Below are 27,663 nucleotides of genomic sequence, written 5' to 3' on the forward strand. Positions count from 1 at the left end.
CTCCTTCCCCTGGGTCCCAATGCACACACTACTTTGTGTGTGCCCTCCAAGAGTGGAGTTTCTGTTTCCCCAAGTCCTGTCAAAGTCCTGCAATCAAATTCCGATAGGCTTCAAAGTCTGATTCTCTAGGAATTCCTCCTCCCGTTGCCGGACCCCCAGGTTGGGAAGCCTGACGTGGGGCTCAGAACCTTCACTCCAGTGGGTGGACTTCTGTGGTATAAGTGTTCTCCAGTCTGTGAGTCACCCACCCAGCAGTTATGGGATTTGATTTTACTGAGATTGCGCCCCTCCTACCGTCTCATTGTGGCTTCTCCTTTGTCTTTGGATGTGGGGTATCTTTTTTGGTGAGCTCCAGTGTCTTCCTGTCGATGACTGTCCAGCAGCTACTTGTGATTCTGTTGTTCTCACAAGAGGGAGTGAGAGCACATCCTTCTACTCCGCCATGTTGGTTCCTCTCGCCGGGAATTATTAATTACAACAGTAACTACCATTCATTAAGAACCTAAGTCCCTTATAACTGTAAAAAAGAAAAAAAAAAGAACCTAAGTCCTAAACATTGTGTTTGGATACTTTTTTTTTTTTTGGCCATGCCAGGTCAGTTGCTGCACGCGGGCTCTTAGTTGTGGCATGCACGTGGGATCTAGTTCCCAGACCAGGGATCGAACTTAGGCCCCCTGCATTGGGAGCATGGAGTCTTACCCACTGGACCACCAGGCAAGTCCCATACTTTTTAATGTATCAGTTAATTTGATATTCATAATTATATGAGTAAATGACATGAGACCATTCCAGAGCTAAAGGAAATAGGACTCAGAACTGAATAGATGAGTTGCCTGAAGTCACAAAGCTAGTAAGTGGCAGAATCCAGATTTGAATTCCATTTCATTTTTGGTCTGTTCTTGTCTCTACCCCACACTGCCTCTTTAATGCTACTACTTCTCCATTTTTCAGATTTTACCTGGAAATGTCGATGTTTTGCTTTTTGGTGAGTCTCAGGACAGAAAAAATCAGACCCCAGGACTCAACCAATATTCTACTTTTCCATCAAGGCAAGGGCACCATCTAGTGGCCACACTTTGCCACCAATACAGTCAAAGAAAGTAGAGGGGAAGGAAATGGTTTTCCTCCACTGGTTTTACATGTCCTTGCATCAGGTTGGAGCGTCTGCACTGACTCTTCTAGTCAAGAAGAACAGAAGCCCAGGGACTTCCCTGGTGGTCCAGTGGTTAAGACTCCGCACTTCCACTGCAGGGGGCACGGGTTTGATCCCTGGTCGGGGAACTAAGATCCCTCATACAGCATGGTACGACCAAAAAAAAACAGAAGAAGAGGATCCTGGTAACATTATGGACTGTACACGGTTTTGGAATGAGACAGACCCAAGTTCAATCCCAGATTCACCATTTACTAACTGTGTGACTTTGGTAAGTTACTAAATGTAACTTGAGTCTCAGTCTCCTCATTCGTCAAATGAAATAACACCATTAGCCTGAGAGGATTGCATGGGAATGTCAATGAAAATCAGCCAGCACAGTAACTGATCCAAAGAGCTTCCTCAATAACTGCTGGTTCCTCTTCCTAATCTTCTTTCATGTGGCCTAAAACCACATGGGTATTTTGCTTTTTTTTTTTTTTTCAAATAAAACACATCCATACCACTGGCTCATGCTGTGTTTAACATAACTTCCATACTTCTTTTGTATGTAAACTATAGTAGAGGCAAATTCCCCAAAATGTATTCCTTATTTTTATAAACACATGAAATCAACAATAAGCATTTTTTGAGAACCTACTTACAGTGTACCAGGCACGTATGACAGTGGATGGGAACTCGCTATTGACTGGGGAAAACAGGCTACTTAACGTGTAGTACCATGTAAAAGTACTATCATGGATATAATTGACAAATGGAAGAGAAGCAAATCTGCTAGAAGGATGTGGATCAGGAACGCTTCATGAAGAAACACCTTTTGAAAAGTCTCTTAAAGATGAGCTCACCAAATAAGGGCACAGAACATTCCTGACATAAGAAAAATATATGTCAGAAGCAATGAGGAAACATGAAGAAGTACAGGGTGATTGGAACACAGGATGGGATGTATGAAGAGGTGGGGAGAGATCTGTGGTACAGGTCAATGACAGCTCGTTAAGCTCATCTGGAATCTAGATGATAGGTGCATTGTCTATCACCACCACTGTCATCACCGTCATCACCATCCACAGCAGTTATCATATATTGGATATACACTATGTGCCAAACTCTGTACATGCATAATTGCTAAACCTCACAACCCTGCAAGTTATATGTTATTTTCATAGAGGTTAAGAAATTTGCCCAAAGGCACAGAGTCAGTAAGGAGTGTAAGCTGAGTGAGATTCAGCTCCAGGTCTCTCTGATTCTACTACACTAGTGGTCCCAATCTTGGCTGTACAACACAATCACCTGGAGAATCTGTTTAAAAATAAGGGTTTCAGACCCAGTTCTAAAACAGTATATCTCTAGAGAGTGGGACTTGGGAACCTATATTGCAAACAAACTCTCCAGATGTTTCCTAAATAGGAAGCCAAATGGCAGTTCTGCTTCTTGAAACTACCACAGAACCTCTTAAAACACACACACACACACACACACACACACACACACATGAACACTACTAATTTACAGCTTCCATCTATGTGTCAAGTGCCTAATCCTCACAAAATTCTGCAAGGGTATTATAATCCCCACTTTAAAGGAGAGAAAAGTCAAGCTCAGGAGGCTTACAGATAGCTTCCCTCTTCCAGTCAACAAAGCAAGGAGCAAAAATAAGATTCAAACACAGGTATGTCTAGTTCTTCTTTGTCATGCTGTGTGGTAGAATTCTAAAATACCCCCCCCCAAATGACCCTTGCCCCTGTATTCTCTCCTCCCCTTTTAGTGTGAGTGGAAACTGTGAATATGATGAAATGTTACTGCAGTGATTATGTACAGGATGAGTAATCACTGAAGTGATTACATGGCAAAAAGATTATCTGGTGGGTGTAACCTATTCTAATCATGTGAGGTCTTTTAAAAGTGGAGTGTTTTCTGCAGCTGGTAGCAGAAATGAAAAGTCAGAGAGGTTTAAAGCACTAGAAGGATTCTATGCACCATGCTGACTTGAAGATGGAGGGGCCACATGACAAGGAGTATGTACAGCCTCTAGAAGTTGAGAGCAGATCTCAAGCTGACAGCCAGCAAGAAAATGAGGACCTCAGTCCTGTAACCACAAGGAACTGAATTCTGCCAACAACCTGAATGAGCCTAGAAGCAGATTCTCGCCTTGGAGTCTTCCTCAGAGTCTCCAGATAAGAGCCCAGCCTGGCCAATATCTTGATTTCAACAAGGAGAGAATCTTTCTGAGATGTCCGATCTACAGAACTGTAGATAATAAATGGTGGGAGTTTTTTAATTGTGGTAAAGTACACATAACATAAAATTTACCATTTTAACATTTTTCAGTGTTCAGCTTAGTACCGTTAAATACATTCGCATTGTTGTGCAGCCACCCTAACCATCCATCTCCAGAAGTTTTTCATCTTCTCAAACTGAAATTCTGTACCCATTAAACAAGAAATCCCTAATCCTTCTTGCCTCAGCCCCTGAAAACCACCATTCTACTTTCTGTTTCCATGAATTTGACAACTCTAGGTACCTCATATATGTAGAATCAAACAATGTTTGTCTTTTTGTGACTGGCTTATTTCACACAGCACAATGTCCTTAGAGTTCATCCATGTTGTAGCATGTGTCAGAATTTCCTTCCTCCTTTTTAAGACTAAACAGTATTCCACTGTATGTATATACCACATTTTGTTTATCCATTTATCCATCATATGGACACTGGGCTCCTTCCACCTCTAGGCTATTGTGAGTAACGCTTCTACGAAAAGCACATGTGTATACAAATATCTGTTCAAGGCTGTGCTTTCAATTCTTTTGGATATATAGATATATATATGAGTATTGTTTTGTCAATTCATTATCTTGAACATTGAGTAAGTAAAAGGAAATGATCGAGCATTTATTTATCCTGTCTATTTGAACTGTACCACTGGGTAATTAAATAACAGATGAAGAGAAATGTTTCCTTATATAATTATTTCTGATAAAAATTAAAACAAAATGATAAAATATCATAATTTTGCAACCCCCAAATGGATCTAGCTACTGAGCATCAATAGTTGGTAATATCTGGGAGTTCCCTGGTGGCCTAGTGGTTAGGACTCGGTGCTTTCACTGCCATGGCCCAGGTTCAATCCCTGGTTGGGGAACTGAGATCCTGCAAGTTGTGTGATGCAGCCGGAAAAAAAAAAAAAGTTGCTAATATCAATAAAGAGCAAAAACCAGACATCATGTGTCTACTGATAAAAGAACACAACACTGCCTATAGTCTTGCCAAAGGGATCAAACCTAAGTCTGATCCAGTCTCTGGATCCACCTGCCAATTTGCAAGAAAAGCAGAGACAGAGGAACACGCTGAATTGCACCAGTATGCAATCAATAAAATCTACATTATGGAAAGCTCCTACAGGTCAAAGGGTCTGGATTCTTCAATACATAACTGCAAACAAAAGATATCAAGTTTTTTTAAATGGGTAATATAAAATATAGAATTTAGGAAAGCAAATCCAAGAAGTGATTCCTATAAAAGAACAATGGTTACTTTAAGAGACAGGGAGGTGGTTGTAATTTGAATGGGGCACATAGAGAGCCTTCCGAGGTAACTGGCCAAATTCTATTTCTTAACCTAGATGGTAGTCACAAGGGTTAATAATTAATTAAGCTATATTTAAAAGAAAAAAATAGCACATTAAATGTAACAATGAGACAGCGGCCCAAATCCAGATTGAATTCAACTGAAGAGCTGTCTCACTGCAGCTCTGCCAAAGTCTCACCATTGAGTCTATCTCAAGCCAAGAAAGCAGTTCATACCAGACTGAGGGGTGACTGAGGTCAATGGCAAGTGGTTAGAAAAGCAATTAAACCAAGAAGGCAAAAGCAAAACCAAAGGAATGGAAAAAAAACAGTAAACAGTATAATAAGCTGAATTTTCAAAAATCTTTATGCTATCACATATACAACATCTGTTCAAAACAAGCCTGTCTCATTTCCATCCTGTAAATTCACCATACTTACTCCTCTCTCAGTGCCAAAATTTTTCCATTAGAATTTGGTTTTTTTCTCAGTTATTTCCCATTTTTACCAATTAACTACTGCTAATAAAGGCAATCGTATGTTTACCAAATATTTACATTTACATTTTCAAAAGTAAGGGTGCAGAAAAAAGATGGCAGAAAGCAAGCAACAGGAGCCTGAAAGAAGAAAAGGTCACTAGAAGCTGATTTATCAAGTTATGATAGAGGTAGGCCCTTCTTTAGATACGATGGAGTACTAGAAATTATATCCCCAAGGCTGCATTCTTTCTTGTCTTTAGCTATTTGGACCACAGTGGAAATTGAACAAGCAATTGAAAGCAGCCTGAAGCTATAGGCCTGCACTGTCCAATAAGGTAGCCCCTAGCTACATGTGCCTACAGGCCACCTGAAGTACAACTAATCTGAACAAAGATGTGCCATAAGTGCAAAAGACATAGTGGATTCCAAAGACTTAGTATGAAAAAAAGAATGTAAAATACCTCATTAATAATTTTTGTATTGATTACCTGTTTAAATAATATTCTGGATATACTGGCATAAACAAAATATATTATTAAAATTAATTTCACCTGCTTTTTAAATGTGATTACTACAGAAATTTTAAATTATGTATATGTGGCTCACATTATATTTCTATTGGACATCACTGCTACAAAAACCATTATTAAATAGTGTTGAACAGGAAGAACTAAGCAGCTGAAAGTGGGGATTTTTCAGTTTTTTTCTACTGTTTGCGCTATTGCCAACACTACAACTCATTTAATTTCCAGCCCGTCCCTGGATATAAAATAGAGGTTAAAAAAATCAGTAGGTGCATTAAGTCATGGATACAACATTAAATCATGGGCCAAAGGAACTGAGTTCTAGTCCTGGTTCTGGAGTTACCCTGGAGAAGTTCTTTTTTTTTCTCTGAGCCTTAGTTGCCTGCCCTAACAATTAAGTAAAGGAGCTAAACTAAATTTAGACTCCCATTAATCTGTCAAAATATTTTTTTTCTTTCTGTCGGAATTGGTTATCATAAAAATGAATAAATACTCACTCTGAGTCTAACACATCCTCTGCGAGAGCCTCTCATCATTTTGTCCTTGGACTAAAAGAAAAACAAAAACATTCAATGAATAAAAGATAAACAGACTGTTTTTAAAATCATCTAGGGATAAAGAGACAACATTTATAGTAATATTCCTCCCTTCTCCCCATCCCCACCCCACATCACCCCACCATCACTTAAAGATAGGAATTGGGAGGTTTAAAATGTTTTTAGTCTATACAAAAAAAACTAATCACAGAATTTTATGTGTACCTTAAATGTAACATATATTACACTATATTTTCACTCCTCCTTCATAGCCCTTAACTCTCAACTAAAATATGTTTCTCATATTTTAGTAAGTTTGAGAGTCACCTGGAAGGCGACAAATTACCTGGGGATTTAAGAATCACTCCCAGATGATTCTGACTCAAGCAAACACAAGACCACGTTTTGAGAAACACTGCTTTAACTTTATCTCCTTGCAACTCCCCAAATGGGTCACATTTTTTGCCTCTGAGATTTCTCATTCAATGTTCCTCAGCTTGGAATATCCTTGACCCTGATTTTCTGCCTTGCCAACTGTCATTCATCAAGTGCCCTACCTCCGTCTGATTTGAATTCCCATCCCTGGACTCCCAGAGTCTCCTGTGTGTTCCCTTGTTGTGGCATGCACCATCTTGTGCTATGATAGCTAGTTACTTGTCTGACTCACCCACAGACTGCACATTCCTTAAGGGATAGAAACTGTATCTGACTTATGTTTCAGAACAATGTCTGGCATACATTAGGTAATAAAAAATATTTATTGATAAAATGTTGCTTCTCCTTTATGTTTCCCCTACTAGACTGAGCCAAGCAAAGGCTATGTTCTGCATAATAAGCCCCATGTTGACATTCAGTAAATATTCCTAGAATTAACTTAGTCATGTGTAATAAAATAAAGTAAAACCTCAAATAACTAAAGTTTTAAAAATATTTAATACCTCAACAACTGGTATTTTTCTGTACTCCACTATGTGACAAAGTAAAACAAGCCAATATCATGGGGTTATGTTTTTTTGCTTGTTTGCTTGTTTTTAATCTTTTGGCCGTGCCACACAGCATGCGGGATCTCAGTTCCCCGACCAGGGATCAAACCTGGGCCTTCAGTGGTGAGAGCTTGGAGTTCTAACCACTGCACCACCAGGGAATCCCCTGGGGTTATGTTTTAAAGAAAACTGTCCCACTTTAAATCATAGATGCCCTACATCCATTGTACTGAGCCATAAGCAAACTTCCAGCTATAAGATAACTAAGTTCTGGGGATTTAATGTACAGCATGGTGACTATAGTTAACAACATGTACTGTATACTTGAAAGTGGCTGAGTGAGTAGATCTTAAGAGTTCTCACTACAAAAAAAAAAGGTAACTATGACAGGTGATGATGGATGTGTTAATTAACCTTATTGTGGTAATCATTTCACAATATATATGTATATCAAATCATCACACTATACACCTTAAACTTAAACAATGTTATATGTCAATTATACCTCAATAAAGCTGGAAAAAATAAATTCAATCTTTCTTGGAGATATCTGCATGTCTGTACACAAAGATCTGCCTTACCCTTCTCATTGCAGTACATGCTGTTAACATAGCCTATGTCATTGTTTTCACTGATTCTTAGCTTATCAATGTAACAATATTACAATGATAAATCAAAGTAAACTCTCTTCAAAAAAGAAAAAAATAAAACAAAAAAGCAAATACTGAGCTATAGAAATTCATGTTCAGAAATTATTATTGAAGTACTGAAGAGAGTCTTCTTACTTACATATATAAAGAGGACTCATACATTTTAAAAAACATTCTCAACATCAAGCAGGGTTGAAAAGAGTTCTTTACTAACAACATAGTTGATAAAAACACAGTTAACAAAAACATTCCCTAAGCATTTAATAGCCCTTTTACCATACCGTACACTTATCTTCCCTCCAAAAGTGTCAAGGCAATACAGAAAAATAATAATTAGGTTTGAAAATACCCAATGAGAGTTAGAATACAACTCAAACAAGGTAAGAAACATCCTTGACCCTCTTCCATTTTTAAAAATAAGATTACAGTAAATAGAAAAAGAGTAAGACAGGGTTATAAGTTAGAAAACATTGAAGGAGATAAGTGAAAATAATTAAAGCAAGTATAACTAGGAAACAATCAGACAAATCCAGAATGTGGGATATCCTATAAAATAACTGGCCTAGACTATTTTTAAATGTCCAAAAAAAAGACTAGCATATAAACGACTGTAATATAGAGCAAAAATAAATTATGTGCATAGAGGCACAAAGTGCTATGAACTACAGAAGGCTCCCTGCCATGGAAAAAAGATGGGGAAAGGCAATACTGAAGTGACCAGGTCTCAAGGTTCAATCTGGGACTAAAAAAAAGGATTCTGATAAGAGAGGGAAGGTAGGAAAAAGAAGGCATTCCAAGCCAAGGGAACAACATTAGCAAAAGCACAGGTATGGAAAACTTTACACATGAGGTCTTCATAGAAGAGTAGACTGATAGCTCAAGCACAGTGTGTGGAGAGGAAGGTGGAGAGAGATGGAGAGATGAAGCTGAAAAGGAGGTATGGGGACCAGGTCTTGGAGGGTCAGAAAAAAACAGTGAGAAGTTAAGGAAATTAAACTTTATTCAATAGTTAATGGAGAGCTACTGAAGGTTTATGAACATTCTCAGTGGTGTGTTATAGAAAAATAACACTGTCAAATATGAGGACTTGGGGGAAAGGGATGATGGTGACATTAATGATATAGCAAAAGCAGCAGCAGCAGATTCTCACTCATGGATACCCTCTATGTCAGTGGTCCCCAACCTTTTTGGCACCAGGCACCGGTTTCATGAAAGACAATTCTTCCACGGATCGGGGGTGGTGGGGGATGGTTTTGAGATGATTCAAGCACATTACATTTATTGTGTACTTTATTTTTTAATCAATTTATTTATTTGGCTGCATTGGGTCTTCATTGCTGCGCATGGGCTTCCTCTAGTTGCGGTGAGCGGGGGCTACTCTTCGTTGCGGTGCACGGGCTTCTCATTGTGGTGGCTTCTCCTGTTGCGGAGCATGGGTTCTAGGTGCACAGGCTTCAGTAGTTCTGGCTTGCGGGCTCTAGAGTGCAGGCTCAGTAGCTGTGGCGCATGGGCTTAAGTTGCTCTGCAGCATGTGGGATCTTCCCGGACCAGGGATTGAACCTGTGTCTCCTGCATTGGCAGGTGGATTGTTAACCACTGCACCACCAGGGAAGTCCCTATTTCTATTATTATTACATTGTAATATATAATGAAATAATTATACAACTCACCATAATGCAGAATCAGTGGGAGCCCTGAGCCTGTTTTCACTTGCCACTCACTGATACACTGATAGGGTTTTCATAAGAGTCTGCAAGCAACTAATTTATTATGGTCTCTGTGCAGTCAAACCTCTCTGCTAATGATAATCTGTATTTGCAGCCGCTCCCCAGTGCTAGCATCACCACCTCAGCTCCACCTCAGATCATCAGGCATTAGATTCTCATAAGGAGCACACAACCTAGATCTCTCGCATGTGCAGTTCACAGTAGGGTTCGCACTCCTATGAGAATCTAATGCCACCACTGATCTGACAGGAGGCGGAGCTCAGGCAGTAATGTGAGTGATGGGGGAGCAGCTGGAAATACAGATGAAGCTTCACTCACTCACCCGCCGCTTACCTCCTGCTGTGCAGCCTGGTTCCTAACAGGCCACGGTCAGGTACCAGTCCGTGACCTGGGGGTTAAGGACCCCCTGCTCTATGTGATATGCACTTTATACACAGTAAGCCTCACAAGACCTTGCGTGGTAAGAGTTATGCACATATTATAAATGAAAGTGACACCAGAGAGATCAAGTAAATTACCCAGTTAAATTACACATGTAAAATGTAGCAGAGTTGACCCAGCAAGTACAATTTGGAATGGCTGCCCTGCAAATCATTCTCCCAGACCAAACCTGCGCTCTGCTAGCCTCGAATCCTCCTCCTCTTCCACAATGACACAGAGCCCTCGCCCTCATTTTCTCCCCACTCAGCTCCAATGTGGGGCCAAAGGGAAGCTGGTGTGACTAAGTCCACCAGGCACAGTGAGTGCTGAGGAGTGGTTATCTGACCAAGCTGTCGATCACAGAACCCACAACCCCAGGGACAAGGAAGGATAGAACCGGGGGCTTCCCTGGTGGCGCAGTGGTTGAGAGTCCTCCTGCCGATGCAGGGGACACGGGTTCGTGCCCCAGTCTGGGAAGATCCCATATGCCGCGGAGCAGCTGGGCCCGTGAGCCATGGCCGCTGAGCCTGCGCGTCCGGAGCCTGTGCTCCACAACGGGAGAGGCCACAACAGTGAGAGGCCCGCGTACCACAAAAAAAAAAAAGGAAGGATAGAACCCTTCCACAGGGAGTTTTTCTACTGGGGCTGAGCTGATAGGGAAGAGCTCTTTCCTATCTGTTCTTGAAGCTGTGAGGTACAGTTGCCACAGGTGTTGTGCCCTCTACATGAAGGAAGCAATAATTAAAGCATACACGCTGAGAGGAGGAGAGAGGAGAGGCAGAGAGTCCTAGCTGCAAGTGATCTCCAGATACACCCTGATCTGAGGCAAACCTGCCTAAGCCAATGCTATTCACTGAATAGCAAGGGGTTTTGTTTGGGGTTTTTTGTTTTGTTTTGTATTTTCCTGCTGTTGTTGCTGTCTGTTTGTTTTTTGATGAATACTGGTACTGATGAGGGAAACGTAGGGCCAGCATAACCCCAACTCCAGCAATCTTCCTACCAGGAGCTGTGCTACCAATGTTCTCAAACCTACTAACAAATGTACTTTTTAGCAACTTGGCACAAACATGCCACCAGCCACAAGGTCCACCACCTTACGAAAGGATCACTCACAAAACAGATGCTAAAATCTTTTCAGCTAGATTAGAAAACAGAATCCCCCATGAAGCAGAGAGATACAGGGGTGATATGTTCTACTCCTAAGGGGCTCCAGAATTTAAAAAGATTGTTGAATTTGGTGGTCGGGTTTGTTGGTTTCTTATATCTTATTAATGCAAGGTCAGTGGCTTCTGTTACAACAAGACATGCAATCAAAAATTATTTCTAATAATCCTTATGCTAATCCTAATGCTAACCCCAAGGTATTGATTCAGATTAAGTTTGTATTGAAGTTTCAAAGTAAATTACCACAAATATATTGTTGCCTGTAACAGGCTTGTCCCCTGATATCCATTCTCCTCTTCTTCCTTTCAGTAACATATCCTCCACCCAAAGTTTTAACTGAACACATGGCTCCCCTGCCAGTTATTACATTTCCAGCCTCCCTTTCAGCTACGTATAGGTCAGTGTGCTGTGAACAGAAGCAATGTGCAACAGATTGTGCCTTTCAGAGGAAACTTCTTGAAAAGACATTCTCTTTTCAAGGGTACATGGAACATTCTCCAGAACTGACCACATGTTAAGCCATAAAACAAGTTTCAGTAAATTTAAACAATGGAAATAATACAAAGTATGTTCTTTGACCAAAATGATTAACTGTAGAGCTCAATAACAGAAGGAAATTTGGGAAATTCACAAATAGGTGGAAATTAAATGACACTCCTGAACGACCAATAGTTCAAAGAAAAAATAACAAGGGAAATTTGAAAATACTTGAGATGAATGAAAATGAAAACACAATTTACCAAAACATAAAGAATACAGTGGGATAGGGAGGAGGGGAAGGAGGCTCAAGAGGGAGGAGATATGGGGACATGTATATGCATATGGCTGATTTGCTTTGTTGTGCAACAGAAACTAACACAGTATTGTGAAGCAATTATACTCCAATAAACATCTATTAAAAAAAAAGAATACAATGAAAGCAATTCTTAGAAGGAAATTTATAACTATAAATGTCTAAACTAAAAAATAAAGATCTCAAATCAATAGCCTAACCTTTTACCTTAAGAAATTACACAGGGTTTCCCTGGTGGCGCAGTGGTTGAGAGTCCGCCTGCCGATGCAGGGGACATGGGTTTGTGCCCCGGTCCGGGAAGATCCCACATGCCACGGAGCGGCTGGGCCCGTGAGCCATGGCCACTGAGCCTGCGCCTCTGGAGCCTGGGCTCCACAACGGAAGAGGCCACAGCAGTGAGAGGCCCGCGTACCGCAAAAAAAAAATTACACAAAGTAGTGCAACTAAACCTAAGGCAAGCAGAAGAAAGGAAATAATAGAAATTAGAGCAGAAATGAAATTAGAAAATGAAAAAACAACAGAGAAAAAACAATAAAAATCAAAAGTTGTTTCACTGCAAATATCAACAAAATGGACAAACCTTAACTAGACTAACCAAGAAAAAAAGGGGACTCATATTACTGAAATCAGGAATGAAAGAGACAACATTATTACCAACTTTACAAAACAAAAAGTATTCTAAATGAATACAATGAACAACAAATTAGATAACCTAGAAGAAATGGACAAATTCCAAGAAAGACACAAGCTGTCAAAATTGATTAAAGAAGAAATAGAAAATACAACTAAACCTTTAAGTAAAGAATTTGAATTAGTAATCAAAAAACTTCTCACAAAGAAAAGCCTAAGCCTAGGCTTCACTGGTAAATTCTATCAAATGTTTAAAGAATTAATACCTAGGAATAAATTTAACTAAGGAGGTGAAAGGCCTGTACTCTGGAAACTATAAGAAGTCAATGAATCTTACCCAGCACCAGGAAAAATCTCCTAGGTCCCTGCTATTGAAAGGTCCAGGGCGGCAAGCAGCCTCACCCAGGAGTTTGTGAGAAATGCAGAATCTGAGGCCTCACCCCAGACCCCCAGAGTCTGAATCTGCATTTTAATAAGATCCCCAAGTATTTCTCTGTGCAAATTAAAGTTTGAGAAGAACTTGCACTGGATTACCCCTTGCTTCTTTTATTTACAACATCAAATAGCACTGAATTTCACACCACTTAATGGGAGTTTCCCTCTAGCAAATTGCTACACACTAAAATCTCCTTAATTGTGACACTTGAGCAACAACAAATCATAATATTAATTAAAATAATAACACATTCTAAAAAAAAAAGAAGTCAACAAAGGAAATTGAAGACATTACAAATAAATGAAAAGATGTCCCATGTTTATGGGTTAGAAGAATTAATATTGTTAAAATATCCATACTACCCAAAGCAATCTACAGATTTAATGCGATCCCTATGAAAATATCCATGACATTTTTCAGAGAACTAGAATAAATAATACTAAAATTTGTATGGAACCACAAAAGACCCCAAATAGCCAAAACATCTTGAGAAAAAAGAACAATGCTGGAGGTATCATGTTGCCTGGCTTCAGACTATACTACAAAGCTACAGTAATCAAAACAGTATGGTACTGGCACAAAAACAGACATATAGATCAATGGAACAAAACAGAGAGCCCAAAAATAAACCCTTGCACATATGGTCAATTAACCTATAATAAAGGAGGCAAGAATATACAATGGGGAAAAGACAATCTCTTCAGTTAAATGATGTTGGGAAAACTGGACAGCTACATTCTAAAAAAATGAATTAGGGGCTTCCCTGGTGGCGCAGTGGTTGAGAGTCCGCCTGCCGATGCAGGGGACACGGACTTGTGCCATGGTCCGGGAAGATCCCACATACCACGGAGCGGCTGGGCCCGTGAGCCATAGTCGCTGAGCCTGCCCGTCCGGAGCCTCTGCTCCGCAACGGGAGAGGCCACAACAGTGAGAGGCCCGCGTACCGCAAAAAAAAAAAAAAATTAATTAGAACATTTCTCACGCTACACACAAAAATAAACTCAAAATGGATTAAAGACCTAAATGTAAGACCAGAAACCATAAAACTCCTAGAAGAAAACATAGGCAGTACACTCTTTGATATAGGTCTTAACAATATTTTTTTGGAACTGTCTCCTCAGGCAAGGGAAACAAAAGCAAAAATAAACAAATGGGACTTAATCAAACTTAAAAGCTTTTGCACAGCAAAGGAGACCATCAACAAAACAAAAAGGCAACCTACTGAATGGGAGAAGATATTTTCACAGGAACCCTAGTACACTGTTGGTGGGAATGTAAATTGGTACAACCATGGAAAACAGTACAGAGTTTCCTCAAAAAATTAAAATAGAACAACCATATGATCTAGCAATTCCACTCCTGAGCATATATCTGAAGAAAATGAAAAAAATTAATTCAAAAAGATAGATTGTATTTCTATACTCTTGGAACAAGCTATCTGAAAAAAAATTAACAAAATAATTCCATCTATAATAATACCAAAAAGAATAAAAATACTTAGTAATAAACCTAATTTTTGAAAGTACAAGACTTGTACACTGAAACTACAAAACATTGTTGAAAGAGATTAAAGATCTAAATACATGGAAAGACATTTTGTGTTCATGGATTGGTGGGCTACTATTGTCAATACAATGGCAATACTCTCCAAATTGATCTACAGATTTAATATAACCCCTTTCAAAATCCCAGTAGGGTCTCTTAATTGTCACACTCTGGATATATTCTATTACTTTAGCTGAACTTCTGTGTACCACATATAAAAAATCTTCTGAAGGGAAGGCTACATAAGTAATTTAAATTAAGGATAGCTCAAAATATTCTCCATTGAGGCTTCTGAGGCTATAGATATACCCAAGTGAACTCTCTCATTTATTTTTTAACTTTATTTATTTATTTTAATTTCTTTTATTTATTTTTCTTTTCTTTTTTTTGGCCGCACGGCATGTGGGATCTTAGTTCCCTGACCAGGGATCAAACCCACACCCCCTGCATTGAAGCACAGCGTCTTAACCACTAGACTGCCAGGGAAGTCCCTGAACTCTTTCATTTAAATGTACAAAATTATTTCAATCCCCCAACATGGTTTACAAAAATTTTTAAAGGAAGTACAATTTTTAGAAGAAATTATTTTTTTAAAAGTATATCCAGACATGTAACTTATCCTATAGATAGTACAATTTAATGAAATAACATGGACTGTGGAGTGAGAGAGAGAAGATTTTGAATTCCAGCCTTGCCAACTTGCTGGTAGTGTGACCTTGGCCAAATCACTAAAATTTCCTGAGCTGTAGTTTCCTCATTTGTAAATCTGGGTATTACTCTCACGGGATCATTGCAGGTACTGAGTTAATATAAGTAAATCACTTAGCATAGGACCTGCTGTATAAAAGGCACAAGGGGGGCTTCCCTGGTGGCACAGTGGTTGAGAATCTGCCTGCCAATGCAGGGGACACAGGTTCGAGCCCTGGTGTGGGAAGATCCCATATGCCATGGAGCAACTAGGCCCGTGAGCCACAACTACTGAGCCTGTGCGTCTGGAGCCTGTGCTCTGCAACAGAAGAGGCCGCGATAGTGAGTGGCCCATGCACCGCGATAAAGAGTGGCCCCCGCTTGCCGCAACTAGAGAAAGCCCTCACACAGAAACGAAGACCCAACACAGCCAAAAATAAATATAAAAATTAATTAATTAATTACAAAAAAAAGGCACAAGGTCCACGCCCCTTCCTTGCTTCTACCTTAAATATAGCAAACAGAGATCTGCAATCATTTTCTCTAAATGTAAGCTAACTTTACTCCCATCAGGAGTAAAGCCACACTTTCTTTCAGACATGTCTCAGTTTCCTCTACACATATACATAGACCCCAAACTGCTTTAGTAATAAAACATAGACAGCCTACAAAAAGACAAATAACAAAGTAAAACAAAAACATATATTTTCCCTACTTCATGCTCACACACTTCCTCTGTGAACCCTCTTTCAACCCAGCTCATATGCTGAGGTACAATTTACTGCATTCTGAATTTTTATAACTGCATTTAAAAATATTACATAAAACAATTAGAGAGCAATAGTAATCTCTAATAATGGTATATAAACACTAAATCAAATTCAACACCAAGGTAACCTCTTAATTGTATCTTAATTATAACTACTTAACTGTATCTCCAACAGGATATAAACTTACATTAAAGATTAGTTCAGTATATTCCTAGCATACACTAAGTACTCAAAAGTATTTTAAATTAACAAATTAACTCACAAAATCTAGCTTGGTGCTGGTATATGGTGCCATCAATGAAAACCTGTTTAACTGTTAATATACTGTGCATTTCCTCTGCTTAACAAAGCAAACGTATCTGGAAAAGTTGTGCACAAATATGTTCAAAATTGATTAGGGAAGATTAGTTTGCCATTTAAACTAATTCTACAATCCTTTTATAAAGCAAAGAATGCCCCCCCAAACGTGTTATGTAAAGACACTTAAATTTTTATTTGAATGTTAATTTTACTTTAATAAACTAAATCTTTATTAAAGATGAAGCAAGAGTCTCATCTGACTTGCTCTGAATCTCTCATAGCTAAAAGGGAAGTTTCCTTCTTCTGAACTTTTTAATACATAGCACCCCATCTTACCTTTCTTAAGGCACATATTACTTCTATCTTATATGAAAATAATGTATGTGCATGCTTCATCACTTCTCTTAGAGAGCAGGGTTTCTGATTCATCCATGTGTCCTCTTCTACCCAACACCCCTGCTATACCTTTGCAAAGAATAAACAATAAATTGATGGTAGAAGACAAGCGGACAATGAATGTGGACAAATGTCAAAATGGTCTCCTTCCTTTTAACATGAAGGTAATACTGCTTCAGTATTGAGTCACACGTTAGTTCATTCCCCAAAGTACATGAGGTTGCGCTTCTAGCTAGTGTTGCTCCTTGGACCATGCACTCCTGGAACACCTAGCAGGGGCTCAACCTGCTAGGCAAAGCTAACCTAAAGATTGAAATCACAAGAGGCTGGCTCTAGGGTGTAGAATGGACAGGAAAAGGACAGGAGGAAATTTTGCAGGATGACAGCAATGCTCTATCTTTTGATTGATACTGGTAACAAGGGTGTAAACAAATGTCAAAACTCATCTAAATGTATACTTGAAATCTGTGGGGTTTTTTATTGGGTATAATTATATCTCAATAAAAGTAATTAAATAAATAGTACTTGCCAGAATTCCACAAAGATACACTGTTTACAACAACAACTACAAAATAGGAAATGACAGCAATAACACCCATTCCTGTAGTCTCCTTTCTATTTGGGAGAGCACAGACTCCTTAAGCCATCTTGATAGTATTTAATGTACCAGAGAGCCTTCACTAGTTAATGCCTTGTGGGCACTCAATAGCCCAAAATGTCATCATGCTACTGGAAAGCTACACCACCAGAAACACTGAGGATTCACAGACCCACAATAATGGAGGAATTTTCCCTATCATTCATAGGGATAGATAACTTCCTCATCTCCCCCTCCCCATTACAGAGGGCCTCATTCGAGCAGCAGTATACTACAGATAGAGCCTTAGGAAAATATACTGAATCAGTATACAAGGGGACAGTGATATTTGGGGTCTCTCCAAGATCCTGGAAGATGGCTGCCTTCCTTCAAAGAAACCAGACATGTATCAGAACAGAGATATATACAAGATCATCTTTAAGAGCTGGAACAGCCTAGAGGTAATTATACTAATTATGACTAATTATACTAAGTATCAGAAAGTATTAAAAGTAATAGAACTACAGTAGGAAGGCCAGAACCAGAACCAGAAAGCCAGAATAGAAGTTTTGCTGATCAACAGATTAGACCGGTTTGGTTCTTGTAATAGGTATGTCTCTAACACAGAGATACTGCATCTTGATATCAATGTCTGATTAAATAGCTATAATATAATATATAACTCCCTTTAGTCTGCTTCTGCTTATAAATTTGGCATCCCATATAGCTTGCTTTCAGACTATATGTACTAATGTACTAATGAGATAGCCTAAATATGCAGTCTCCTTAACAGTTATATATCTTGTTATGAATAAATTTGAAAATTAGCTTATGTAATAGTTACCACAATGTACATTTAGTGAATATTATTATATGTCAAACACTGTCATAAACTTTAGCTTTTTGTTAATATTTACTGAGCACTTATATGCCAGACACTGTGCTAGTGCTTTAAATATAATATTAATTAATTCTCACATCAATCTTATGATATAGGTTCTTTTATTATATCCATTTTGTAATTGAGAAAATAAAGGCTCAGAAAGTTTTATGTAACCTGCCCATGGACTCACATATAATAAGTGGGATAGAGAGGATTCCCATCCAGGTCTGACTCTAAACGCCATGCATTCTACCAGTTACTATAGATCTGGTTAATTTAAGTTTTCTTTCAAAGATTTTCTGAGCCACAAAGGCTGAGTGTCAAATCAGTGATCCTTCTGAACTCAACAGTATAACTGCCACCCTACAAATCCTCGCAGCAATACTTCAGAGGGTGGTACCCCTGCCTTCTGAACTATTGCTGGCATGTAAACCACTACGTCATTAGATAACAGATACAGGTCCACATCTCTTATTTGAGACTTTCAGATCAAATGTGTTTTGAAATTCACAATTTTTGAAAAGTAATATACATATAGTACATAAACTGTGTCACACCTGCAGTGGAGTCTGAAGTATTAAGCATTTAATTAATTTCACAATTCAGCAAACTACTATTTAGGTAGTACAACATATATTTACACTAAGTATGACAGAGATTATAAATAGCCACACAGTTCAAGACAGGCATTACCTCCAAATGAGAATATAATAAATTTAGAAAAAAAACTTCTGGAATTCAGAGACTGAGGGATTTCAGAATTATGGGTAAAGGACTGTAGACCTGTATTTTGATCTAGTGAAATCTTACATTGTAAAGTCCCAGGTCTCTCACTATTTCTTAAAAAGGACAATTTTATCTTCAAATCAGAATTTCAGGCCAGTAGAAAGAGAACCACTTTCACAGGGTTTAATTAAGCACAGCTATGATGGCAGGGATTGCGCATTCTTTCTAAGAAAAAGTTAAATATTAAATACTAACTAGTAGCCTAAGTGCTACAAATTACTTAAGGTATGTTAATATATATTGGACCTCAATGTATATTTCCTATGTTTGTTTAGTTTTTCAAATACTGCCCAAAATACTAAATAGTGATTAATGTTATTTCACAAAAAAAGTGATTGAAAGAAATGATGGGGGTGTGTTAAACTCCAGGTGGTTTATGCTGTATACTAGTACTTCTCTCACCAAACTGCGCAGTGATAATCCATTATTATCATTCAACTCCACTTTTCTATTAAAAATTGCCAAGAATGTTTCTCCTTATTTGGAAAAGACTAAGTCAGGGCCCAAGATAATAAGATAATGGAAAGATGAACAGCAAGAAAAGCACTACGAAGATGGGAAAATTTGTATAATGCAAAATTTTTTTAACATCTTTATTGGAGTATAATTGCTTTACATTGTTGTGTTAGCTTCTGCTGTATAACAAAGTGAATCAGCTATACGTATACATATATCCCCATATCCCCTCCCTCTTGCATCTCCCTCCCACCCTCCCTATCTCACCCCGCTAGTTGGTCACAAAGCACCGAGCTGATGTCCCTGTGCTATGCAGCTGCTTCCCACTAGTTATCTCTTTTACATTTGGTAGTGTATATACGTCCATGCCACGCTCTCACTTCGTCCCAGCTTACCCTTCCCCCTCCCCGTGTCCTCAAGTCCATTCTCTACGTCTGAGTCTTTATTCCTGTCCTGCCCCTAGGTTCTTCAGAACCACTTTTTTTGTTGTTGTTAGATTCCATATATATGTGTTAGCATACGGTATATGTTTTTCTCTTTCTGACTTACTTCACTCTGTATGACAGACTCTAGGTCCATCCACCTCACTACAAATAGCTCAATTCGTTTCTTTTTATGGCTGAGTAATATTCCATTGTATATATGTGCCACATCTTCTTTATCCTTTCATCTGTTAATGGACACTTAGGTTGCTTCCGTGTCCTGGCTATTGTAAATAGTACTGCAATGAACACTGCAGTACATGTCTCTTTTTGAATTATGGTTTTCTCAGGGTATATGCCCAGTAATGGGATTGCTGGGTCATATGGTAGTTCTATTGTTAGTTTTTAAAGGAACCTCCATACTGTTCTCCATAGTGGCTGTATCAATTTACATTCCCACCAACAGTGCAAGAGGGTTCCCTTTTCTCCACACCCTCTCCAGCATTTATTGTTTGTAGATATTTTTGGTGAAATGCAAATTTTTTGTGTTGTTCTTGTATTGCCAGAACAATAGCCAGAACCATGGATTTTTGAAGTCTTAGTCCTAATTCTAAAACTCATCCTTCAGGTCCCAAATTAGAATGAGGCTATGCTCCAAAAGCTCCTTGTTCAAATTTAGGGTTTAGAACCCAGAACAAATTTTTGCAAAGAAACTGTTAAAAATGGTTCCCAGGTTAGCTAGGAAAAGCACTCAAAATACAGCATGTGAATATCAAAAGATATGGGGAAAGTTGTTATAAATTCAAACATTGCCTAAGAAATTATTTTCTTAAAGAATTTCTCTTAGATGTTGGTGCTCAAGGGAAAGCAGGATTATGAGCAAGAATAAGGAAGTAGGTCAAGAATTCAAGAACTATGCCAAAGGGCTTAAGAAACTTTCAAGGACTTGAGAAGTCAATGATCTGCTATAGACATACTTTACTTTTATAATAAAGAGGGAAAAAAACACTTTTAAAAAAGGCAATTTAAAAACACTCATTCTTTTTTTTTTTTACATCTTTATTGGAGTATAATTGCTTTACAATTCTGTGTTAGTTTCTGCTTTATAACAAATTGAATCAGTTATATATATACATATGTTCCCATATCTCTTCCCTCTTGCATCTCCCTCCCTCCCACCCTCCCTATCCCACCCCTCCAGGCGGTCACAAAGCACCGAGATGATCTCCCTGTGCTATGCAGCTGCCCACCAGCTATCTACCTTACGTTTGGTAGTGTATATATGTCCATGCCTCTCTCTCGCTTTGTCACAGCTTAACCTTCCCCCTCCCCATATCCTCAAGTCCATTCTCTAGTAGGTCTGTGTCTTTATTCCTGTCTTACCCCTAGGTTCTTCATGACATTTTTTTTTCTTAAATTCCTTATATATGTGTTAGCATATGGTATTTGTCTTTCTCTTTCTGACTTACTTCACTCTGTATGACAGACTCTAGGTCTATCCACCTCATTACAAACAGCTCAATTTCATTTCTTTTTATGGCTGAGTAATATTCCATTGTATATATGTGCCACATCTTTATCCATTCATCCGATGATGGACACTTAGGTTGTTTCCATCTCCGGGCTATTGTAAATAGAGCTGCAATGAACATTTTGGTACATGACTCTTTTTGAATTATGGTTTTCTCAGGGTATATGCCCAGTAGTGGGATTGCTGGGTCATATGGTAGTTCTATTTGTAGTTAAAAACACTCATTCTGAACAGACTTGTGGTTGCCAAAAGGGAGAAGGGGTGGGGAAGGGATGGATTCGGAATTTTGGGTTAGAAGCTGCCAACTATTATATATAGAATACATAAACAACAAGGTCCTACTGTATAGCACAGGGAACTATATTCAATATCCTGTGATAAACCATAATGGAAAAGAATGTAAAAAAGAATGTATATATATGTATATCTAAGTCACTTTGCTGTACAGCAGAAATTAATACAATACTGTAAATCAACTATAATTCAATCAAAAAATAAAAATTAGGGGCTTCCCTGGTGGTGCAGTGGTTGACAGTCTGCCTGCCAATGCAGGGGACGTGGGTTCGTGCCCCGGTCCGGGAGGACCCCACGTGCCGCGGAGCGGCTGGGCCCGTGAGCCATGGCCGCTGAGCCTGCGCGTCCGGAGCCTGTGCTCCGCGACGGGAGAGGCCACGGGCGGTGAGAGGCCCGCATACGGCAAAAAAAAAAAATTAAAATTAAAAATTAAAAAAATTTTAGAAAGAATAAAAACACTCATTCTTTATCAGGTCTAATTAACATGCAAACACAGAACAGAATGGTGGGTTGGTCACAAAGGATATCATCACCTATCTGAAATTTACACTTCATCCTCTTCTGCGTGACTAAAATTTCAAAGTAGAATTAGCTTCAAGAATTTGCCACTACATTTCTGTGCTCACATTTTGTGAATTAAAAAAATCATCAATCAACAAATTCTAAGACTTAGTATCTGCTTCTCCTCCCCTTCTCTAGTAGGCTTTCGGTGAACTGGAATGGAAGAAGAGTCTTTTGTTTATCCTTGGCACTTCAAAGGGGATGATTTAAGTCCCTATCTTACAACTTAGATGTAAAAGGATTCAGTACTTTTTAATGATTAATCAATGCAGTTTGCACTTTAGAAGAACCTCCGAAGAACGTTTATTTCATTGTGATAATGGTGTAAATTAGTTATTACCTGTAAGCAGACTAGTGATAACTTGGGTTTATTTTCATTTTAAAATACCAATGCTAGCACAATTCAGTATCCGCAGACAGAAAGAACATTCTATCTGGAGTCGGAAGGCTTAATCACGTACAGAGAAACTACCGTGTGATCTCTTACGTCTCAATTTCTTCATGTGTAAAGGAAGTAAAAACTATTTCACACTATTGTTCATTCCATAAATATTTATTGAATACTCACTAAGTGCCAGGCACCGCTCTAGATACTAAAGACAAAATGATGAACATAAGTCTCTGTTATCATGGAACAGAGACTTACATTCCAGAGGGAATGCTTACATTCCAGAGGGAAATAGACATAAACAAACAAACAAAATAATTTTAGCAGCTAACAAGAAATGCTATGAAAAAATAAAACAAGACCATTGTGCTAGTGACTAAGTGAGGTCTACTAAGGAAAGACTTCTCTGAGCAGTGACGCCTAAATGAAGACCTGTACACCAACAAGGAATCAGCCATGGTACAGCCGTGGGATAATATCAGTCCAGGAAGCCAGAAAATATATGCAAAGGCCTGAGGCAGGAACAAGTTTGAGGTGTTTTAGGAACACACAAAAAAAGCTAGAGTGGATAGAGAGTGGTGAGCAAAAGGTTTACTGTAGAAAGGTAAGTGGAGAAAGATCATAAAGCCATAAGTCATAGTAAAGAGTTTGGATTTTTTTCCTATAGTCTAATATTAGAGAATTTTAAGCAGGGGGAAAAACATGATTTTTTTTTTCATTTTTTTTAAAGATCACTTGGGCTGTTGATAGAAAATGGACTTTAGAGCACAAAAAGGAAACAAAGAGACCAGTTATGAGGTTTTTGCGATAGACCAAGTGAGACATTATGGTGATTTATATGCAATAGTGGTAGCAAGAAAAAATGGGAGAAGTTATGAGGCTTAATGAGGCAATGTATTTGACAATATTAGAAAATACCTACGACAATGATTAATATAGTAGAGGCTTGTGGCACACTGTATTTTCCAAAAATGGCCTATAATGGTATTTCTCATCCCACAAGCTCTTCTAGAACTTTGCCACTCCCTCATTAAGAAGGGGAGTCTTTTGGGGCTTCCCTGGTGGCGCAGTGGTTGAGAGTCTGCCTGCCAATGCAGGGGACACGGGTTCGAGCCCTGGTCTGGGAAGATCCCACATGCCGCGGAGCAACTAGGCCCGTGAGCCACAACTACTGAGCCTGCGTGTCTGGAGCCTGTGCTCCGCAACAAGAGAGGCCACGACAGTGAGAGGCCCGCGCACCACGATGAAGAGTGGCCCCCGCTCGCCGCAACTAGAGAAAGCCCTCGCACAGAAATGAAGACCCAACACAGCCAAAAATAAATAAATAAATTTATAAAAAAAGAAGTGGAGTCTTTTGTTTGTGAGTGGGTCTTTGTAACTGCCTTAACCTAGCAGACTGGGTGGGACATAATACAAATTATTGTACATTCTTTTCCAGCATCACAAACAGCATGGGAATCTTAATCTCCCAAAGCCAGATGACTGAGATCTCATTACGTAAGGATGAAGGAAAAGTGATATCCTTTGTTCATTTTGCTACTTGAAGAAATGCAATACAAAATGGTACAACAAATTATGTAGAAAACTTTTAATAAAATGCTCTTAGGTTGTAGAATATCATGTATAAAATGATTCCATTTGTACAAAATATACATAAATGTGTATATAAGCACAGAGTTGCTAGGAAAGCTATTCTCCAAAACACAGATAGTAGGATTTCCAGTAGAACTTTCCTTCCTTCTACCTAATATAGTTTTCGCTATTGTTTCAATTTTTAAAAATTAAGATTATGTTGTCATCTCTTCAAGAACAATAAAACTATTTTTTAAAGCTTTAAAATAAAGAGTAATGTCAAATTCTGCAGAGACAGCGATATTAAAACTAAGGGTAAAAAGCACCCACTGGGTTTAGCAACAAAGCTATCATTGGAGACCTTTGCTAGGATTTTCAGTGAAATCTGGAGGTAAAAAGATTGCTGTAATGTAAATGCAAGATGGATGAATAAAGACAGACAATGCAGAAGACTCTTCCAATAGGTTCACCTATCCTGAAGAAGAGAGGTTAAGATGGTATTTCCAGGGAGACACAGAATTAGCAGAGATATTTTTCAACTTGGGAGAGATACAGTCCACGTTAATTTGTTAATGAAAAAGCCAGTAGATCCTAAAATTCATATAGAAATTCAAGGAACCCAGAATAGCCAAAACATCTTGAAAAAGAACAAAGCTAAAGGCCTTACACTTCCCAATTTCAAAACTTACTACAAAGCTACAGTAATTGAAATAGTGTGACACTGGCATAAGAATAGACATAAAGATCAATGGAATAGAACTGAGAGTCCAGAAATAAATCTTCACATGGTTTATGGTTAACTGATTTTCAACAAGAGTGTCAAGACAATTCAATGGAGAAAAAATAGTGTTTTCAATATATGGTGCTAGAATAACTGGTTACCCACATGCAAAAGAATAATAAAAATAATAAAGAATATAAAGTTTTTTAAAAATAATGTGACCCTTAGCTCACACCATATACAAAAATTAATTCAAAATGGATCAAAGACCTAAATGTAAGAGCTAAAACTATAAAATTCTTAGAAGAAAACTTGGGAATAAAACTTTGTGACCTTAGATTAAGCAATGGTTTTCCAGATACACCACCAAAAGCACAAGCAACAAAAGATAAATTAGACAGAGTCAAATTAAAAAAATTTTGTGCTTCAAAGGACACTATCAAGAAAGTAAAAAGACAACCCACAGAAAGGGAGAAAATATTTGAAAATCATGTATCTCATAAGGGACTTGTATCTAGACTATATAAAAAATTCTTACAACGAAGACAACCCAATTTTAAAATGGGCAAAGGACCCAAATAGATATTTCTCTTAATAAGATTTACAAACAGCCATTAAGCACACAAAAAGATGCTCAACATCAATAGTCACCAGGGAAACACAAATCAAAATATAGTAAGATACTACTTCACACCCACTAGGATGGCTATAATCAAAATGACAGACAATAACAAAATGTTGGCAAGGATGCAGAGAAACTGGAACCCTTATACCCCTAGTGGGAATGTAAAAAGGTGCAGCTACTTTGGAAAACAGTCTGGCAGTTCCTCAAAAAGTTAAACAGAGTTACCGTATGACTTGGCAATCCCACTCCTAGATATATATCCGAGAAAAATGAAATATATTTGGAGATATATATCCAAGAAAAATGAAAACGTATGTCCACACCAAAACTTATGTACACAAGCGTTCACAGTATCATTAATCATAATACCCCAAATGTGGAAACAACTGAAATGTTCATCAGCTGATGATGAATAAATAAAATGTGGACCATACATATAACAGAACACGCAGCAATAAAAAGCACTGATATATGCTACAATATGGATGGACCTTGAAAACACCATGTTAAATGAAAGAAGCCATATTAGAATTATTTAAAGAATACTTTAATGATATGATTCTATTTATATGAAATGTCCAAAAGAGGCAAATCTACAGAGACTGAAAGTAGATTAGTGGTTGCCTAGGGCTAGGGATGAAATACTGGAAGTGACTGTTAATAGAAATAGGGTTTCTCTTAGGGGTAATGAAAATTTTCTAAAATTGATTGTGGATATGGTTATAGACTTCTGTGAATAAACTAAAAATAAAAAGCTCATTGAACTGTATCTTTCAAAGAGATGGTATATGTATTAATATCTCAATAAAAAATGAAAAGCACCAGGCAACCTAAAAATTTACTAATATTTTCCATATGAAATTGTTACAACTATGATGTTTAGATGTTATACTGCAAAATAAATATTCTTAAACAACAAAAGTCTGTACATAGAAAGGAAGAAGTTGAAGACATACAGGAGAGAGGGGAGGGAGGAAAGCAGAAAAAGGAGAAAATCTATAGACTGAGATCCTCAAAAAATGTGTGAGCAGATGAAATCCAGAACACCCAAGGATTACCTCTTCCATCATGACAGAGAAGGATAGGCAGGAAAGTAAGTATACCAACAGGTGGGAGTACGAGCAGTTGAGAGTGTTTCCACCAAATGGACTCTATTGTCTCTGGGAAGCATGGCATCTTCTACGAGTGATGGAGGAAAGAGGAGGATTGAGAGACACTGTAGAGATAGTTGCCAGAGTGACAAACCAAATATTCACCCAATATTTTATTTGCTCATCTGTGCCATAAGAGTAATGCTAAAATAAATTAAATTAAATTAAATAAGTGGACAATCTTAGGATGAAGGCTTAATGTGAACAAAACTCTGGGACACAGAATATCAACTTTCATAATAATCTTTGTCATGTGAATGGGAAAAAATTAATTATGAATACCTCAAAATACTTTCCTTGAATATGATTCCATTTATATGATTCCATGTATCATGTAAACTTAACTTTTGCAAAAAAACTCTCCAGAAAGTGGGCATAGAGGGAACCTACCTCAACATAATAAAGGCCATATATGACAAACCCACAGCAAACATCATTCTCAATGGTGAAAAACTGAAAGCATTTCCTCTAAGTTCAGGAACAAGACAAGGATGTCCACTCTCACCACTATTATTCAACATAGTTTTGGAAGTCCTAGCTACGGCAATCAGAGAAGAAAAAGAAATAAAAGGAATACAAATTGGAAAAGAAGTAAAACTGTCACTGCTTGCAGGTGACATACTATACACAGAGAATCCTAAAAATGCCACCAGAAAACTACTAGAGCTAATCAATGAATTTGGTAAAGTTGCAGGAAACAAAATTAATGCACAGAAATCTCTTGCATTCCTATACACTAATGATGAAAAATCAGAAATTAAGGAAACACTCCCATTTACCATTGCAACAAAAAGAATAAAATACCTAGGAATAAACCTACCTAGGGAGACAAAAGACCTGTATGCAGCGAACCTACCTAGGGAGACAAAAGACCTGTATGCAGCGAACTATAAGACACTGATGAAAGAAATTAAAGATGATACAAACAGATGGAGAGAT

At 38.2% G+C, this 27,663-nt stretch overlaps 1 protein-coding gene across 3 annotated transcripts in view; it reads right to left on the reverse strand.

Annotated features, from left to right (window-relative positions):
• The window catches only part of OSBPL9 (oxysterol binding protein like 9), a 171,008-nt gene that overhangs the window by 135,031 nt on the left and 8,314 nt on the right, over positions 1-27,663 (reverse strand). For all 3 annotated transcript variants that reach the window (XM_029229110.1, XM_029229112.1, XM_029229111.1), the window contains exon 2: positions 6,218-6,268. In XM_029229110.1, coding sequence (XP_029084943.1) covers positions 6,218-6,268 — 51 coding nt within the window. The remainder of the gene's footprint in view (positions 1-6,217; positions 6,269-27,663) is intronic.

Source organism: Monodon monoceros, unplaced genomic scaffold (assembly GCF_005190385.1).
Source record: "Monodon monoceros isolate NGI ecotype Baffin Bay Population unplaced genomic scaffold, NGI_Narwhal_1 Super_Scaffold_18, whole genome shotgun sequence".
Lineage (NCBI taxonomy): Eukaryota > Metazoa > Chordata > Mammalia > Artiodactyla > Monodontidae > Monodon > Monodon monoceros.